This window comes from Phodopus roborovskii, unplaced genomic scaffold, assembly GCF_943737965.1.
Source record: "Phodopus roborovskii unplaced genomic scaffold, PHOROB, whole genome shotgun sequence".
Taxonomy (NCBI): domain Eukaryota; kingdom Metazoa; phylum Chordata; class Mammalia; order Rodentia; family Cricetidae; genus Phodopus; species Phodopus roborovskii.
In genome coordinates, this window is record NW_026126549.1 from 624,331 (window position 1) to 644,118 (window position 19,788).

General features: G+C 46.1%; 2 protein-coding genes across 2 annotated transcripts in view; both read left to right on the plus strand.

Annotated features, from left to right (window-relative positions):
• Positions 1-18,336, plus strand: part of LOC127234273 (protocadherin gamma-A10) — a 39,887-nt gene extending 21,551 nt beyond the window's left edge. Inside the window, exon 2 of the mRNA XM_051201167.1 lies at positions 16,067-18,336. Coding sequence (XP_051057124.1) covers positions 16,067-18,336 — 2,270 coding nt within the window. The remainder of the gene's footprint in view (positions 1-16,066) is intronic.
• Positions 5,743-8,566, plus strand: LOC127234248 (protocadherin gamma-A9-like). The gene is given in 2 exon segments (XM_051201118.1): positions 5,743-6,853; positions 6,856-8,566. Coding segments are annotated over 2 exon segments (2,439 nt in total). The 5' UTR covers positions 5,743-5,877; the 3' UTR covers positions 8,319-8,566.
• Positions 18,337-19,788: the final 1,452 nt, after the last annotated feature.

Sequence of the window (19,788 nt, forward strand, 5' to 3'; positions counted from 1 at the left end):
TCAATGCCCCTTCTCTTTCTGCTGCCTTTGTTCTGCCCCGCGCTCTCCGAGCAGATCCGCTACAAGATCCCCGAGGAAATGCCCACCGGCTCGGTAGTGGGGAACCTCGCCAAGGACCTGGGCTTTATTGTCCAGGAGCTACCGACGCGAAAGCTGCGTATCAGTTCCAACAAGCCATACTTCAGTGTGAGCACAACCAGCGGGGAGCTGTTAGTGAGCAGCAGGCTGGACAGGGAGCATATTTGCGGGAAGAAGCCTGTGTGCGTTCTGGAATTTGAAGCTGTTGCTGAAAATCCGTTGAACTTTTATCACGTGAGCGTGGAGCTTGAAGACATTAATGACCACATGCCAAGATTCCCTCATACTTCCTCAGAGCTGCAAATAAGTGAGTCTGCACAACCAGGCACCCGATTCATATTAGAGGTAGCAGAAGATGCAGACATTGCCTTAAACTCGTTACAGAATTACAAACTCTCTCTTAGCCCAAGTTTCTCATTGGTGAATAAAGAAAAACAAGATGGTCGTAAATACCCGGAATTGGTATTGGAGAACACTTTAGACCGTGAGCAACAGAATTTCTACCGATTAGTCCTGACTGCCTTAGATGGAGGGAATCCTCCCCTAAGTGGCACCACTGAGCTTCGGATCCAGGTCACTGATGCCAACGATAATCCTCCGATATTCAACCAAGAAGTGTACAGAGTCCGCCTTCCGGAAAACGTGCCCCCAGGCACAACTGTGCTACAGATGACTGCTACTGACAAGGATGAGGGCGTGAATTCAGAAATTACTTATTCCTTCTACAGAGCTGGGCAAGTGTTCGGTCTAAACTCAAAGAGTGGAGAAATTACAACACAGAGGACTCTGGATTTTGAAGAAATCAAAGACTATTCTATAGTAGTAGAAGCGCGGGACGGTGGAGGCCTGGTTGCACAGTGTACAGTTGAAATTAACATTCAAGATGAAAATGACAACCGCCCCGAAGTTACAATCGATTCCCTACTTGAAACGATTCTAGAAAACGCAGCACCAGGAACACTAATTGCTTTGATTAAAATACACGACGCAGATTCTGGGGAAAACGGAGAGGTTAATTGTCGACTACAAGGTGAAGTACCCTTTAAAATTATCTCTTCTTCTAAAAACTCGTATAAATTAGTAACAGACAGAACCTTAGACCGAGAGCTGACTCCAGAATACAATGTCACCATCACCGCCACTGATAGAGGCAAGCCACCCCTCTCCTCCAGCACAAAAGTCACCCTACACATTGGTGACATCAATGACAACGCTCCACTTTTCCATCAGGCATCATACTTGGTGTACGTAGCCGAGAACAATCCACCAGGAGCCTCCATCGCTCAAGTCAGTGCCTCGGACCCGGATTTGGGATCCAATGGTCACATCTCCTACTCCATCATAGCCAGCGACCTGGAACCTAAATCGCTGTGGTCCTACGTGACCGTGAACGCACAGAGCGGAGTGGTGTTCGCTCAGCGCGCCTTCGACCACGAGCAGCTGCGCTCCTTCCAGCTCATACTGCAGGCGCGCGATCAGGGCTCGCCCGCGCTCAGCGCCAACGTGAGCATGCGCGTGCTGGTGGGCGACCGCAACGACAACGCGCCACGCGTGCTGTACCCCACGCTCGAGCCCGACGGCTCCGCGCTCTTCGACATGGTACCACGCGCCGCCGAGCCCGGATACCTGGTCACCAAAGTGGTGGCGGTGGACGCAGACTCTGGACATAATGCCTGGCTGTCGTACCACGTGCTGCAGGCCAGCGATCCCGGGCTCTTCAGCCTGGGGCTGCGCACTGGCGAGGTGCGCACAGCGCGTGCCTTGGGTGACAAGGACGCAGCGCGGCAGCGCCTGTTGGTTGGTGTGCGCGATGGTGGACAACCGCCACTCTCAGCCACTGCCACGCTGCTTCTAGTATTCGCTGACAGCCTGCAGGAGGCCCTGCCAGACCTCAGTGACCGCCCACTGTCCCCTGACCCCCAAGCCGAGCTGCAGTTCTACTTGGTGGTGGCCTTGGCCTTGATTTCAGTGCTTTTCCTCCTGGCTGTGATTCTAGCCATCGCTCTTCGACTGCGACACTCCTCCAGCTCCTCTATCTGGGGCTGCTTTCAGCCTGGATTTTGTTCTGAGTCTAGACCTGTGGTTCCTTCCAACTACTGTGATGGTACTTTGCCGTATTCCTATAATCTGTACAGTGCACATGCCGCAAAGACAGAGTGTGATTTCCTAAAATGTAGTGAGCCATTGGGTTCAGGACAAGGCCTTCTTTGCCCTGAGTCATCCAGGGCCTTGTTTCCACTTTGTGATGCCAGTGAGCTGACTTCCCACCCAGAACCTCTGACGTCGGTGAGTTCCCTTCTAACTTTTGTTCCTTTCTCTCTTCCTGAACTATACAACTATCTCTAGTTACATGACAATGCATCATGGGTTCTGGTCTTTTGAGTTCTCTTCAAAAGAGTTAAAATGACTCAGAAAGTTCTAGTTCCCTCCTTCAATGAATGTGAGATGAATTGTGATATAAAATAAGCTCCAGAAGGAAGTTTAAAAGGTTACAGATTTACAGTGTAGTGAAGTATCTACACAGTACTGAGTGTGTGCTATTAGCTTCACAACAAAATAAGTGGATCATTTTTTCAAAGTGACTGAAATTTACCTGTTGACTTTCACGGTTTTTGAGACAGAGTCTTGCTAGGTCGTTTATAAGGTGGCCTTGATTGGTAACTCACCATGTATGCCAGGCTGGCCTGGAAGTTATACCGTGTGACAGAGGCCAGCCTAGAGCTGCACATTCCCATCTCATCTTCCTGGATGCTGAATTATAGGTTTAGTCACCATTCTTTCTAACTTTATAATACATAGGCAAGTACTAAATTGAGAGTACATAATAAATTTGCCAGCCAGTGTTGGCACATGCCTATAATTTCAGCACTCAGGAGGCAGAGGCAGGTGGATCTATTTGAGGCCAGCCTGGTCTACAGAGGGAGTCCAGAACAGCCAGAGCTCTGTTACACAGAGAATCCCTGTCTTTAATAATAATAATGATAATGATAATGATAATAATAACTTCATCCTTTAAGCAGGAAACTACTCATTTTATCTCTCTTCACCGATTTCACTAATGGCTCCCTTTCTTGTGTTTATTATTCATGGTTAGCTTCTTAGACTTAACAAAGTCATGGCTTTGTTTACTCCCCGAAAAAGACATGAAAACTATTGTGTTTGTGGCATGAAAGAGACTTGCTGAACTCTTCAGTCTGGTCTCACTGAGTTCTATCAGTTTGGGGGTGGGGACTGTGAAATCCTACAGGAAAGGAAAGATTGGGGCTGGGATACAGTGAGTGGAGCACTACTTACAGGATGGGATGCAGTGGTGGAGCACTACTTACAGGATGGGATGCAGTGGTGGAGCACTACTTACAGGATGGGATGCAGTGGTGGAGCACTACTTACAGGATGGGATGCAGTGGTGGAGCACTACTTACAGGATGGGATGCAGTGGTGGAGCACTACTTACAGGATGGGATGCAGTGGTGGAGCACTACTTACAGGATGGGATGCAGTGGTGGAGCACTACTTACAGGATGGGATGCAGTGGTGGAGCACTACTTACAGGATGGGATGTAGTGGTGAAGCACTACTTACAGGATGGAATGCAGTGGTGGAGCACTACTTACTGGATGGGATGCAATGGTGGAGCACTACTTACAGGATGCTCTAGGTCCTGAGTTTGATGCACAGACTAGAAGGAAAAGATGGATGAGGGAAGGAAAAGAAGAGAGGATGCTAATACTCCCATTTATTTTTATCTTGTTCTCATATAATTTTTATTATATATATATATATGAGTGTTTTGTCTACATGTATGTCTGGATACCACTTGCATGTCTGGTTCCCAAAAAGGGGAAGTATTGGGTCCCTGAAACTGGAGTATAGACTGATGTGAGCCACTGTGTGAGTGCTGGCATTTGAACCTGAGTCCTCTGGAAGAGCAGGCAGTGCTTTTAACTGCTGAGCCATCTCTGCAGCCTGTCCGCTGATTCTTTTTTATTTTGTTTGGTTTGGTTTATGTTTTTTGAGACAGATTTTTCTATGTAGCCTTGGCTATTCTAGAACTCACTCTGTAGACCAGGCTGACCTCTACCTCCTGAGTGCTGGGATTACAGGTGTGCATCACCACCACCAGGATGCCTTCCCTTCCTCTGATTCTTGATATATAATGTCTGAAAAAGAAAGGCTCTCGCTCTCTCTCTCTCTCTCTCTCTCTCTCTCTCTCTCTCTCTCACACACACACACACACACACACACACACATAATCTTGACGAAGAATTGAAATTGAAACTTGCTTTTTTCCCAAATGTTAATTTTATTTTCCCAGTACCTGTACATGCATCATGCGTTCACATCGAAACCTAAGCCCTTTGTATACTCATGGAAAAGTTTAAATGGCCACATAAATGTGTGCTTTAAACCCCTTAGCCGTGCCTGACCCTTGTGACAGCACATCTTTTGTCCCAACACAGGGAGGCAGAGGCAGGTGAGTTGCAGATCAGCCTAGTCTATAGAGTGATTTCCAGGACAGCCAAAGGCTACACAGTGAGACCTAATCTTTAAAAGTGTGTGTGCGTGCACACACATACATACACCTCTATCTTGTTAACATTTTAACATTAATAAGTAAGGTAAGAAAATATTGCCAAGGAAAATTGTTTGGATGACACAGTTTTAAATAAACTGAATTTTATCATTAAAATGAATAAATATTAAGTCTTCAAAGTAGGTAGTCCATCTATATACTTTTTCGGTGTAATTACGCGCCATGCTTAGTGGTGTATGCCTTTAATCCCATGGTGTATGCCTTTAATTCCAGCATGCTGGAGGCAGAGACAGGAGGCTCTCTGTAAATTTGAGGCCAGTCCGGACTATATAGCAGCTCCAGATCATCCAGGGCTACATAATGAGGTCCTGCTAGAAAAAAAATGGGACCAACATAATTATGAAATGAACATGTGTGCCATACGAATATAGAGGAAATATCAATGTTATACATCTTTCATATCAAAATAACTTCTAAAAGCTGTAAAAATGCATACAAAACAAATCACCATAAAAATGAAATTATAACAATTTATAGAATGTGCACTAACCAAAATTTAAAGTGAATTATGTTAACAATTGTTTGGAGAGTTAATACAGAAATACAGAAATATCATCCCACTTCATTTACAACTCAGATGTCCACAAATGGTCATTGCTTTTGAAGTATAAATGCAAGAAAATGCTTAGAAAAACCAAAATCACAAGAGAATATTAGTTTATCAGTCATCTACAGTCAAATACTTCATTGAGAAGCATACCAGTAGAGTATTCTGGAGGCTGAAGCAGGAGAATTGCTTGAGTACAAACCTTCAAGATTAGCCTAAACAACTCCATAAAACACTTTCTCCAAAGAACAAAAGGAAGAAAGGGGGAGAAAGGGGTGGAGGAAGAAAGAAACAAAGATGGGGAAGATAGGAGAGGGGAAAGAAGGAGAAGGGGATTGAGAAAGGAACGGAGGAAAGGAGCAGATGTAATGTCTCGGATGGTGTAGTATCCATTCAGGACTCTGAGCGCCGCTGTTCACCAACTGAAAGAAAAATCTCAGCGTTCCATCCGGATTTTCAGGGCAGCAGCTACACAAAGCCCTGCGTAACCTACAAACTGGCACCCGGACTATAGCAAAACTCAAATCTTTTAACTTGGAGCGCTCTGGCTTTATCCTGAGGGATAAATACCATCGGACAGTTGTACGAAGAAAAGAAGCGCCTAGGGAGTAAGTGAGAACAAAGAGCATTCTGAGAAAATTCCGTAGCAAAAGCAACAATGGCTGCCGGGACCAGACGCCAGCACTGCAGAAGACTGGTCCTCCTTTGCGCGCTGCTAGGGATACAGTGGGAGGTCAGGGCCAGGCAGATCCGCTATTCGGTACCGGAAGAGACAGAAAAGGGCTTTATAGTAGGAAATATCTCTAAGGACCTGGGACTGGAGCCCCGTGAGCTGGCGGAGCATGGAGTCCGCATCATCTCCAAAGGTAAGACCCAGCTTTTCTCTCTGAGCCCGCGAAGCGGCAGCTTGGTCACTGCAAGCAGAATAGACAGGGAGGAGCTATGCGCCCAGAGCGCGTCCTGTCTCCTAAGCTTTAAAGTCTTAGTTGAAGACAGAGTGAAACTTTATGGAGTGGAAGTGGAGGTGCTTGATATCAATGACAACGCGCCGAAATTTGAGGCCGAAAATTTGGTAGTAAAAGTCAGTGAAATCGCTGCCCCTGGAGCACGGTATCCACTCCCAGAAGCTGTTGATCCAGATGTGGGCATAAACTCCCTCCAGAGTTACCAGCTCAGCCCCAACCAACACTTCTCTCTACACCTGCAAACCGGAGACGATGGAACTATAAACCCAGAGCTGGTGCTGGAGCGCACCCTGGACAGAGAGGAAGAGCCCATTCACCACCTGGTCCTCACCGCCTCCGATGGTGGCAACCCACTCCGCTCCAGCACAGCTCTCATCCAGGTCACAGTGTTGGATACAAACGACAATGCCCCTGTTTTCGACCAACCGGTTTACCGCGTGAAAGTCCTTGAGAACGTGGCCCCTGGCACCTTGCTGCTCACAGTGAGAGCAAGCGACCCGGATGAGGGTGCCAATGGGAAAGTGACATATAAATTCCGGAAAATTAATGACAAACAATCCCTGTTATTCCATCTTCATGAAAACACCGGGGAAATAGCAGTAGCGAAAAATCTGGACTATGAAGAATGTTCATTATATGAAATGGAAATACAGGCTGAAGATGGTGGGGGACCAAAGTGGTAATTATGGTAGAAGATGTAAACGACAATCGACCAGAAGTGACCATTACATCTCTGTTTAGCCCAGTGAGGGAAGATGCGCCTCCGGGGACAGTAATCGTTCTTTTCAATGCTCATGACCAAGACTCGGGGAAGAATGGTCAAGTTGTCTGTTCCATCCAGGAGAACACATCTTTTAAATTAGAAAATTCAGTAGATGACTACTATAGGTTATTGACAGTCCAGACTCTCGATCGCGAAAAAGCTCCTGAGTATAATATCACAGTGACAGCAACAGACAGAGGAACCCCATCCATGTCCACAGAAATTCACATCACCCTGTATGTAGCTGACATCAATGACAATCCACCTGCCTTCTCTCAAAACTCGTACTCAGTCTATCTGCCTGAAAACAACCCCAGAGGTACCTCCATCTTCTCAGTTACTGCCCATGACCCCGATGACAAGGAGAATGCTAAGGTCACTTACTCTTTGGTGGAAAGCACCATCCGGGGAGCACCACTCTCCTCCTATGTCTCCATTAACTCTGACACTGGTGTGCTCTATGCTCTGCAATCCTTCGACTATGAGCAGTTTCAAAATGTGCAAATGCAGGTGAGGGCAAGAGACAGTGGGAATCCACCACTCAGCAGCAACGTGTCCCTGACTGTGTTTCTACTGGATCAGAATGACAACGCTCCCAGGATTCTGTACCCTTCCCTCCCAACTGATGGCTCCACAGGTGTGGAGCTGGCTCCCCGCTCAGCAGAGGCTGGATATCTTGTGACCAAGGTGGTGGCAGTGGACAAAGACTCTGGACAGAATGCCTGGTTGTCCTACCGTCTGCTCAAGGCTAGTGAGCCAGGACTTTTCACAGTGGGGCTCCGCTCAGGCGAAGTCCGCACAGCTCGGGCCCTGCTAGACAGGGATGCACTCAAGCAAAGCCTCGTGGTGGCTGTTCAGGACCACGGCCAGCCCCCTCTTTCAGCTACCATCACTCTCACCGTGGCTGTGGCAGATAGCATCCCTGACATCCTGGGTGACTTGGGCAGTATCAACACTCCTGCCGACCCTGATTCTGACATCACACTCTACCTGGTGGTGGCAGTTGCTGTGGTCTCCTGTGTCTTCCTAGCCTTTGTCCTTGCCCTGCTGGCCCTTAGGCTAAGGCGTTGGCATGCTTCCCATCTGCTGCCAGCTACAAAGGATGAATTGACTGGAGTACCACCATCACATGTTGTGGGCGTGCATGGGGTTCAAGCTTTCCTACAGACCTATTCTCAAGAGTTCTCCCTCACACCTGACTCTGGGAAGAGCCACCTGATCTTCCCACAGCCCAACTACGCAGACACACTCATCAGCCAGGAGAGCTGTGGGAAGAGCGAGGCTTTGTGCATTCCAGTTGAGTCCAAGTTTCCTATTGATGGCACTCCTTTGGTCCCTGTGAGTTTTGGCTCTTTTCCTTTATTTTTATGATAATTAGCTCTCTACTGTAGTGTTGCATAAGGTGATATTTATATATTTGCAACCACTCAAGTTTTCCCTGAGTCTAGTCTTTCAGTTTATTGGTTAAACATCACTGATGTGATTTTCAATTTCTCATTATGAAACACTTGTCAATGGGGGAAGTTCTTACTACCTTGCTTGGATAGAGCTGCTTGGTTGGTTACAGTGGCTCTCTACTATCTCTCCAGCTGGAGTTCTGTTCCTGACATTAATGGATCATTATTGCTAATGGCCCTCATTGTAGTTCTTGCTCCTAAAGTTCCCCTTTCTTAGAGAAACAGATGAAAACCTGTATTCTCGGCCCCCACATTTCTGTTTTATGACAAGAAAATGCCTCAAAGAACTGTTGTTTTTCAGACCATAAGTATATAGAAACTATATGTGCTTAAAGATATTTTTTTTTTTGAGGGTGAGTCAAACGTCAGCTATCATCCCCAAACCCCAACGAAGTCTTTATCTTTTCTTTCAGTGGTGAAAACTGTAGAATCCTATGTGGTAATAGCATTGAATGCTTAAGTTACCTAATGCTGTAGTGTCGAGTTATGAAAAATAGCCTGACACTCTTCTTTCAAGTGTATCCTTGCTCAAGAAAAGTTGCTAACATAGGGAAATAAAAATTTGTCAGATATAGGGAATTGAAATTTTGGCCCCAGCTCAATTCTCCAATCTCAGGGTTTAGACAGGATGCAAGTTAGAAACTGGTGTCAGGGCATGCTGCAGGAGAGTCTAAAAAGATTTTGCAGGACTTTAGCTATTAGGGAAAATAACCTATGATTTGATTTTTAAACATGTCAACATTCAAGTAACAGATGGCATGCAGGAGAACACTTGACTTTGGAGATAGGAGTATTGCTCAGTGGTGGAGTAGTTGGCTAGCCTGTGTGAGACATTCAGTTAGCCTGTGTGAGACATTGGTTTAACCTGCATCTGAAAAAAGAAAGGGAAAGAAATGAAGCTTCCAAATGTCTGTTCTACAGCCTGGCACATGCCTTTAATCCCAGCACTCAGGAGGCATAGATAGGTGGACCTTTGTAAGTTTGAGGCCAGACCGATCTACAGAGTGAGTTCCAGGACACTCAGCTCTATATAGAGAAACTCTGTCTAAAAAACATATGTTTCTATTCTGAACTTGTGTTGCATAGATATGTTAGTGACTGCTGGTGTTTCTATGAACTTACAGTTGTTTATACATAGTAAAGAGTTTAACATTTCTGGACACTGATATGATATATTATGGATATCTAATATGATACACATGTGTTTTAATTTCCCCAAGCATTCTTTCAGTGCCATGGGTGTGGCTCAGGGGTAGAGTTGTGCACAGATCTGGGTTCAGTCCACCTTAAAAACAAAGTAAAAGAAACAACTTTTTCTTCTGTATGCTAATAGGAGAAAATAAGAATTCCTTAAGAATCTTATTTTCTAATCACAAAGGATGGAAGTTTTTCAAAATTCTCTTCTGAGGAGGCACATGTATATTTAAATTCCTGAGTATAAAATGCATGTTAATTTGGAAAAACATAACAGATACATAAGGTGTAGGTATCTATGACATGGTAAACAGATAACAGTCTACACAAAACATCACTTCTCTTCTGGATGCTTATTCACATATACTAATCATGGCACTTCCATACATGTGTGTAATGTATTTCGATCCCACTCACCCTCCCATTACCACCCCTACCTCTACCCCACTCCAACTCTTCCCCTTCCTCTTCCCAGCTAGCCCTGTTCCTACATTCATGTCTTTCGTGTGGTTTTTAATCAGGGTGGTTTACAGGAGTACAAGTAAGGATTTTTGGTTTTGTCTTGGTTTGGTTTGTTTGGTTGGCTTTTTGGATTCAGGGTCCCGTTGTACCTTCCAGGCTAGTCTTGAACTCTTCACGTTGTGCTTGCAGACACATGATTTCACACCCATCTGCCCCTTAGCTATAAGACCACAACATAGGTAACGAGATTGATGAAAGAAAAGACTGTGGGAAACAATCTGTTCTAGTGCTGTTAAACTAATGCATGCAGATAAAAGATTGTAGGACATAAATAGGCTGGAAATGAAATCACTGATATATCTGTCTCCTTGAAAAAAGTGTTAAATTACACGATAATCTGAATATCCAGAAAACTCAATATACACTAAACAAAGATTGGTCTTATATTCATCACTGTTGAGACTGCCTGGTTTGAAATATGTGTGAAGATTTGCAATACAATACATAATATTCCATAGTGTGATATAAATTTCCAGTCATATAAAAATTTTAATACATTAAATTCATAACTAGCCACTTAATACCATAGTGAGATTAAAATTTGCGACTATTTCATAGCGTGTTCAGACCAACACATACATTTTGGAAAAAGATTTCTAAATAAGATAGATAGATTGTAGTTCCACTCAGAGCCTCTGGGCGCCGCTGTCGGCCAGTGCAGCACAAGCTCCCGGGATCCCTCAGTATCTGGGCTGGAATTTCCTGCACTGAAAGGAACACACTCCAAGGGGAACTCTCACTCACAGACACTAAGACACCGATTCCCAGCCCCAAACTGGGGTCCGGCTGTCCAGGGACGAATGCATCTCTGCCTCAGAAGACTGCACTCTCTCCTACTGTGAAGATCCGAAGACCCAGAGAGAACCCGAGCCAGCAATGGGAGGGGAGCTGCGCGCAGGGACAGCGCCCTGGCCGCCCGCAGGTACTGTTTACCCTGCTGCTGCCTTTGTTCTGTCCCGCGCTGGGCCAGCTGGTCCGCTACTCCATCCCGGAGGAGCTGGACCGCGGCTCTGTGGTGGGGAACCTCGCCAAGGATCTGGGGCTCGGTGTTCTGGAAGTGTCGTCTCGGAAGCTGAGGGTTAGCGCTGAGAAGCTGCACTTCAGCGTGGACGCGGAGAGAGGGGACTTACTGGTGAAGGACCGCATAGACCGCGAGCAGATATGCAGAGAGAGGAGAAGGTGTGAGCTGCAGTTAGAAGCTGTACTGGAAAACCCCTTGAATATTTTTCATGTCGTGGTAGAGATTGAGGATGTTAACGACCATGCTCCTCAATTCGAGAAGAAAGAGATGCATTTAGAAATTCTAGAATCTGTGTCGGTTGGTACACGAATACCCCTTGAGCCTGCCACTGACCCCGACATAAATTTGAACTCAATTAAAGATTACCAGATAAGCTCCAACCCTTATTTCTCATTAATGGTTAGAGTTAATCCTGATGGCGGAACAACACCAGAGCTGTCTCTAGAGAAACTCCTAGACAGGGAAGAACAGAGGTCTCATCGCTTGATACTGACTGCCTTGGATGGAGGGGACCCGCCTCGCAGCGCTACCACTCAAATAGAAATATATGTAAAAGACATCAATGACAACCCTCCAGTGTTCAGCAAAGAGGAATATAGGATCAGCGTTAGAGAAAATCTGCCCCCAGGATCCTCCGTGTTGCAAGTGACAGCCACTGATGAGGATGAGGGTACCAATGCTGAGATAAATTACTACTTTCGGAGCACTGCCCAGAGCACAAGACACGTGTTCTCTCTAGATGAGAAGGCCGGTATGATTAAGAATAACCAGCCATTGGATTTTGAAGATGTAGAAAGATATACCATGGAAGTGGAAGCGAAGGATGGAGGCGGTCTCTCCTCACAGTGTAAGATCATCATAGAAGTCCTAGATGAAAACGACAACAGCCCAGAAATTATCATTACCTCTCTTTCTGAACGTATCTTGGAGAATTCTCCTCCAGGAGTGGTGGTTGCCATCTTCAAAACCCGAGATCGGGATTTTGGAGGCAACGGAGAAGTGAAGTGTGACATAGGCAAAGGTCTGCCTTTCAAGATCCATGCTTCTTCTAGCAACTACTACAAGTTAGTAACAGATGGAGCCATAGACCGAGAACAAAACCCACAGTATAATGTCACCGTAACCGCCACGGACAGGGGCAAGCCACCCCTTTCTTCTAGTACAACCATCACTCTTCACATCACTGATGTAAACGATAACGCTCCGGCTTTCCAGAAGGCGTCTTACATAGTCCACGTCTCGGAGAACAACCCACCAGGAGCCTCCATCGCTCAAGTCAGCGCCTCTGACCCGGATTTGGGATCCAATGGTCACATCTCCTACTCCATCATAGCCAGCGACCTGGAACCTAAATCGCTGTGGTCCTACGTGACTGTAAACGCACAGAGCGGAGTGGTGTTCGCTCAGCGCGCCTTCGACCACGAGCAGCTGCGCTCCTTCCAGCTCACACTGCAGGCGCGCGATCAGGGCTCGCCCGCGCTCAGCGCCAACGTGAGCATGCGCGTGCTGGTGGGCGACCGCAACGACAACGCGCCACGCGTGCTGTACCCCACGCTGGAGCCCGACGGCTCCGCGCTCTTCGACATGGTGCCACGCGCCGCCGAGCCCGGATACCTGGTCACCAAAGTGGTGGCGGTGGACGCAGACTCTGGACATAATGCCTGGCTGTCGTACCACGTGCTGCAGGCCAGCGATCCCGGGCTCTTCAGCCTGGGGCTGCGCACTGGCGAGGTGCGCACAGCGCGTGCCTTGGGTGACAAGGACGCAGCGCGGCAGCGCCTGTTGGTTGGTGTGCGCGATGGTGGACAACCGCCACTCTCAGCCACTGCCACGCTGCTTCTAGTATTCGCTGACAGCCTGCAGGAGGCCCTGCCAGACCTCAGTGACCGCCCACTGTCCCCTGACCCCCAAGCCGAGCTGCAGTTCTACTTGGTGGTGGCCTTGGCCTTGATTTCAGTGCTTTTCCTCCTGGCTGTGATTCTAGCCATCGCTCTTCGACTGCGACACTCCTCCAGCTCCTCTATCTGGGGCTGCTTTCAATCTGGTACTTGTTCTAAGACTAGGCCAGGAGTTTCTCTCAACTATAGCGAGGGGACTCTGCCTTATTCCTACAATCTGTGCGTTGGGCAGACGGGAAAGGCGGAGTTAAATTTCCTGAAATGTAGTGCACCTTTGCCTTCTGCTGAAGACATAGTTTGCACTGGTTCTCCGGGCTCTTTAATTCCACTTCACGTTGGGGATGATTTGACAACACATGCTGAGACTCTAACATCGGTAAGTTTCGTTTTATTCCTTAATAATCCTAGTTTCTCTTATTTCCGCTGTAGCAACTTCGTTTTCCTATGTAGGTTCCTATTTGTATGAAGATCGGTATAACTGCCACCCTGTCTTCTCAATGACGAAATAGTTTATCCTTAAGTGGGGGTGGGGGTGGGGTGGAGATTCCTTATGAACCTCCCGGTTGACAAGCAAAAGCAGTAACTTGGGGGTGGAGAGGCGGCTCAGGGGTAAAGAACTCCTGTTCTTGCAGAGGAACTGCTTCCATTCCCAGCACCTGTAGTGGCTCACATCCATATAGCATTGTATGTAGTCACAGGGGATTGGGGAATCTGACACCACACCGTCTTCTGACTTTCTCAGGCCCCAGCCATGCATGTGGTGCACATACATGTATGAGGACCAAACACTGATATACATAAAATAATTTTTAAAGCAGTAGTCTTTGCGTCTAGCTAAATAAATGAGTAACCTACCCAAACTTGCTACTTAAATTAATTTATGCATCTGATTTATCTGTTTTAATGTCTAACATGTTAAAGCATGCAGAACTATCAGATCCGTGTCCCCTTCCAGGGAAATGTTCATTGTAAATTATGTCTGTCTCCCACCCCTCCCCCACCCCTCACCCCCACCCCTTCTCCACTCCATCCCACCCCACCCACCCACCCCACCCCCGCCTCCGTGTCTCCATTGTATTTCCTACCCATGCGCACTTGGGAGGTGATTGGACAACAGCTAACCCACCTTCCTACTTCTGTTCAGTGATAGGTGTTTCTCTTGGGAGGTGACCTGAAGCTCACATTCCTAAAGTTTTGTGGTCCCCAGAAGTTAATATAACCGCCCTAGAGGGATTTTCTCCTCTACTTCTGGTTCCTCTAGCTTTCTTCCATATTATTCCCCTCCCCTCTTCCTGGAACAGCTTTTATGCCTTTTCTCAAGCTCTTCCTCCACATCGAAAGAAACCATTTCCAAGAAAACCATGAGATGTCCTTGCGTCTTTTCTTTCTGTCTCTGTGGTTTAAGGTCTTTGAAAGAAAAAAGATAAATTTATGATTGGATCTGGCCAGTACCTACCTAGAACTCCAATGCTCAGAGGGTAAGCCTGAGTCTCAAAACTCTAACAGAGTATCTGAAGAATGCCACACTGACTGAAACACTTTAAAACAACCCCTTTTCTCTGTAAACCTGACTCCTTCTGGGTGTGGGTAGGTAGGCAAAACTATCGATTCATTTTCCACCTTCTTCACACTACCAGATAAACTGCCTAGAAGACATCGTTAATATTGGTAATATTGCACTGACACAATAAGATACCTGGAATTTTTTAAGAAAAAAAGTACTTATTTAAAATTCTACATCAGGGTTAGGGGTTTAGCTCAAGGGTAGAGCATTTGCCTCACATCGTTTGATTCTCCACACTGTATTCATATACTACATCTTTACTTTTGTTCCTGGTTCCTGAAATGATTGAACATGTTGTGGTAGGCAACTATGCAATTTGTTCCTTTACTTTCTAATTATTTGATTAATTTATTTCTAAATAACCTAATTACATTTCAAAAACAATCCTGTGGAAGGAAAATTAAATTTTAAAAAATCGTTAAGTAGTAATACACTATCTTGATGGCCTCTTACACAATTATAAACTAAACAACAAAGAAAAATCTTTCAAAGTGGATTTTACCAAAAGAGGTATAATTGTCTCCACATGGATGAATACCAAAGTTCTGAGACGTTTTTCAACACAAACAAATGAACATTTATGTTTTGAGTGGGTGTGCTCCTTTTGGAAATAAGTTGCAAATATCAATTTAACTTATTACAGTCCCCAGTAATCTACGAGTAACCTACAAGGACATGGCTCAATGATGGAGAAATTGTCTAGGATCTGTGAAGCCCTGATTTCAATCTCACACCCTCTAAAAAAAAAGAAAAGAAAAGAAAAAAAGAAAAAAGAGAAGGAACAGAGAAATCAAAAGCGTAGTGTAAAATAAAACAACTCAACACAGGTGATTTCTGAATCGGAGGCCAGGCTGGTCTACATAAAAAGTTCTAGGGCGGCCAAAGATACATAATGAAACTCTTAACCAATTTAAAAAAAACAAACAACGGGAGAACCAAAAACAAAAAATAAAACAAAAACTCAACAGAAAGATGCATTTGCGGAGATTTTATATTGGGTGCAGTAACTTATTCCGACTCTGAGTGCCGCTGTTCACCTATGAGCCAGAGCTCACTTGGGATTCTGAGGGTCCAAAGGCTTAAAGCCTCTCAGTTCCTGCAAACCGGCTCCTGGGCTGCAACGAAAATCACCCCGGAATTTTAGGTGCTCCATCTGCGGAAAACTCCTGAAGCCCCAGAAAGAAGAAAAGAACCTGGTGAAACACACAGAGCGCCCAGCGGTTCGGGGAGAGCTCTGAGAGAATTCCGTGGACAGGAGACAATGGCCGCTCAAAGGAATCTCTCAGAGCGCGCCAAACTGATCCTCCTTTTCCTGTGGGTGCCCTGGGAGTCCGCAGCCCGGCAGATCCGCTACTCGGTTCCTGAAGAACTAGAGAAAGGCTCTTTTGTGGGCAACATTTCCAAGGATCTGGGGCTCGAGCCCCGTGAGCTGGCGGAGCGCGGGGTCCGCATCGTCTCTAAAGGTAGGTCGCAGCTTTTCTCTCTGAACCCGCGAGGCGGCAGCTTGGTCACCGCAGGCAGGATAGACCGGGAGGAGCTATGCGCCCAGAGCGCGCCATGTTTCGTGAGCTTTAACATCCTTGTGGAAGACAGGCTGAAACTTTTCGGAATAGAGATAGAGGTAACGGATGTCAATGACAATGCACCACAATTCCAAGCAGAAACTCTGGATGTAAAAATTAATGAAAATGTCGCATCAGGAATGCGTTTTCCCCTCCTGGAAGCTATTGATCCGGATGTGGGTGTGAACTCTCTGCAGAGCTACCAGCTCAGCCCCAATAAGCACTTCTCCCTAGTCGTTCAGAGCCGTGCTAATGGCGTCAAGTATCCGGAGCTAGTGCTGGAGCACGCCCTAGATCGTGAGGAAGAGGCGATTCACCACCTGGTCCTCGTGGCCTCTGACGGAGGTAACCCTCCCAGATCAGGCACCGCCCTCATCACAGTGACTGTCTTTGACACGAATGACAATGCTCCAGTCTTCACCTCCCCTGAATACCGAGTGAATATTCCAGAGAACTTGCCCGTGGGCACTCAGCTGCTAAAGGTGACTGCCACCGACAAAGACGAAGGCGCCAACGGAGAAGTGATGTACTCATTCCGAAAATTACTGGACACACAACTGTTGAAATTCCAACTAGACAAAAACACTGGAGAAATAAAAATATCTGAAAATCTGGATTATGAAGAAATGAGTTTCTACGAAATAGAAATCCAAGCTGAAGATGGAGGGGCCTATCTTGCGACTGCAAAGGTGTTGATTACAGTAGAGGATGTAAATGACAACAGTCCAGAGGTGACCATCACATCACTGTTTAGTCCAGTGGCTGAGGATTCGCCCGCGGGGACTGTCATAGCCCTTTTAAACGTGCATGATTTAGACTCTGGGCAGAATGGAGAAGTAACCTGTACCATCTCAGGGAACCTACCATTTAAATTAGAAAAGTCCATTGACAGTTACTATAGACTAGTGACACAAAGAGCCCTTGATAGGGAACAGGTATCCTCTTACAGCATCACAGCAACAGCCACGGACGGGGGAAACCCACCTTTGTCAAGCAACGTTCATTTCACTCTGCAAGTGGCAGATATCAACGACAACCCACCCACCTTCTCTCACATCTCCTACTTTACCTACATCCCAGAAAACAACCCTAGGGGTGCCTCCGTCTTCTCCCTGACCGCCTTGGATCCCGACAGCAAAGAAAATGCCCAGATTGTTTACTCTCTGGCTGAAGACACCATTGAGGGGGCTCCACTTTCTTCCTACATCTCCATCAACTCCGACACTGGCGTCCTGTATGCTCTCTGCTCCTTTGACTATGAGCAGTTCCGAGAACTGCGGGTGCAGGTGACAGCCAGTGATAGCGGGAAGCCTCCCCTCAGCAGTAACGCATCATTGACCCTGTTCGTGCTGGATCAGAATGACAACTCTCCAGAAATCTTGTACCCCACTCCACCCACTGATGGCTCCACTGGGGTGGAACTGGCTCCCCGCTCAGCGGAGCCGGGCTATTTGGTGACAAAGGTGGTGGCAGTGGACAGAGACTCAGGACAGAACGCCTGGCTGTCCTACCGTCTGCTCAAGGCCAGCGAGCCAGGACTCTTCTCGGTGGGGCTGCACACGGGCGAGGTGCGCACAGCGCGGGCCTTGCTGGAGAGAGAGGCACTCAGGCAAAGTCTGGTGGTGGCTGTGCAGGACCACGGCCAGCCTCCTCTCTCCGCCACGGTCACTTTGACCGTGGCAGTAGCTGACAGCATCCCTGATGTTCTGGCAGACTTGGGCAACCTGGAGACATCGCAGGACTCTGAAACCTCAAGCCTCACCCTTTACCTAGTAGTGGCAGTGGCAGCGGTCTCCTGTGTTTTTCTGGCCTTTGTCATTGTGTTGTTGGCACTCAAACTTCGGCGCTGGCACAAATCTCATGCGCTTCAGTCTTCCAGAGATGGATTGGGTGGTGTGCCTGCGTCTCACTATGTGGGTGTGGACGGGGTGCGTGCTTTCCTGCAGACCTATTCGCACGAGGTTTCTCTCACTGCTGATTCGCGAAAGAGTCACCTGATCTTCCCACAGCCCAACTACGCAGACACGCTCATTAGCCAGGAGAGCTGCGAGAAAAAAGATCCTTTGTCTCTGTTAGATGATTCGAAGTGCCCTGTAGAAGATGCCCCTCTGGTGCCAGTGAGTGTTGATTTTACCTTTTCTTTAAACAATTATGGTCAGATTTACATTTAGGCTTGAATCCAGGTGATGGAAATACTAGATCTCTACTTTAAAACTACTTCTCTCGGTTCCGGCGACACTTGCCTCTCGCTAAAACATTAAAGTGTAGAATATGGTAAAGACTGTTTTGAAAACTGTCAAGGGAATCACCCAGATTGCCATAAGGTTGTTATAAGTAGCTTTGTGTCTTGTGTTGCTGAATGCTAAAAGGGAACTTCATGTCTATTGAGCTATGTGTCCTCCTCACGGGCCATGTGCTATAACCCTGCCACTTTAGACAGCTCTTTTGAAATCAAGTTTGTCAAAATTAGGTAAATGTCAGAAACAAATGCATTAGCCGTGCCAGATGCAGAAGCCAAGTCCAAGGCAGTTCTTTAAGGATGGAGTCAATATGTTGTTGTAGTTATATTTTTCAAACAATACCTGAATATACTCCTTAGAGATTTTAAATTACTAATTGGTATTCAATCAAAAATTCATAACTACATGCTTAGAATCTTTATAACCATAATTATACCCATTATCCCAGTGGCTTTCCTTTGCATACAATTCTGTAACGTTTTGCTATATGAGAGGTACAGCCTTTTAATCTGACTTTCCTTGCCCAACGATGATTCCAAGAATTTATACAGTTAAATCGAGATTTTGGATTCTCTTTGTCTTTTTTCATTCAGAATTAAACATGCCAGCAATTTAAGCTAAAATGTCAATATGGATTGGTGATGGGTAATGTTGTGTGTGTTCCCAAGAACAGAAGCTAAACATGCATGATAAGAACATTTCCTCTTTAATGTAGAAAAAAACTCAGAGGAAACCCAAAAGTTCTGGGACTGAACTTTAAAATAAACTAAGAGCTAAGAGCAAAGAAAGAAATAGCATTCTTCAGGAACTCAGAATTAAGCAAAGATATACACGAAACCCTTCTAAATAAATGGCTTGTAGAGGTATTGGTGAGCACATTTAGATCAAGGAAATAGTGATAATTTGGTTCAATCTTTGAATGTATTATTACTCTGCAGAAGTTACTAGAAAAAGGATTGACCTACCAAGTCTCACAATACATCTGAGGATATGATTGTGACTTTTTTTGTGTCAACACTTAGTTAACTGTAGGTCCATGGAAGGTGAGTGCACACTCTGGAGTTACAATACCATTAACTCATTGAAACATCTTTGTCCCATGAGAGTAATAATTTTATTATATGCTTCAGCTCCATTATTTGAAAAAAAAGCAAGCTTCAATAGCACTCTTTTAATGCTGTAAACATTATATTAAAAATCTTAACAGCAATGCTGAACATCCTGACGACTGAATAGAGCCAGGTTTGCATTCTAAATACGGATGAAAGGGTATTTACTTCTTGACTGACAAAGGCTCTGTTGATGACAAAAGAAATTATCCTCAAAAGGAGTGATAGTCTTTCCTGTGGAGGGATGATTTGGGTAACAGTGGGCCATGGGTTA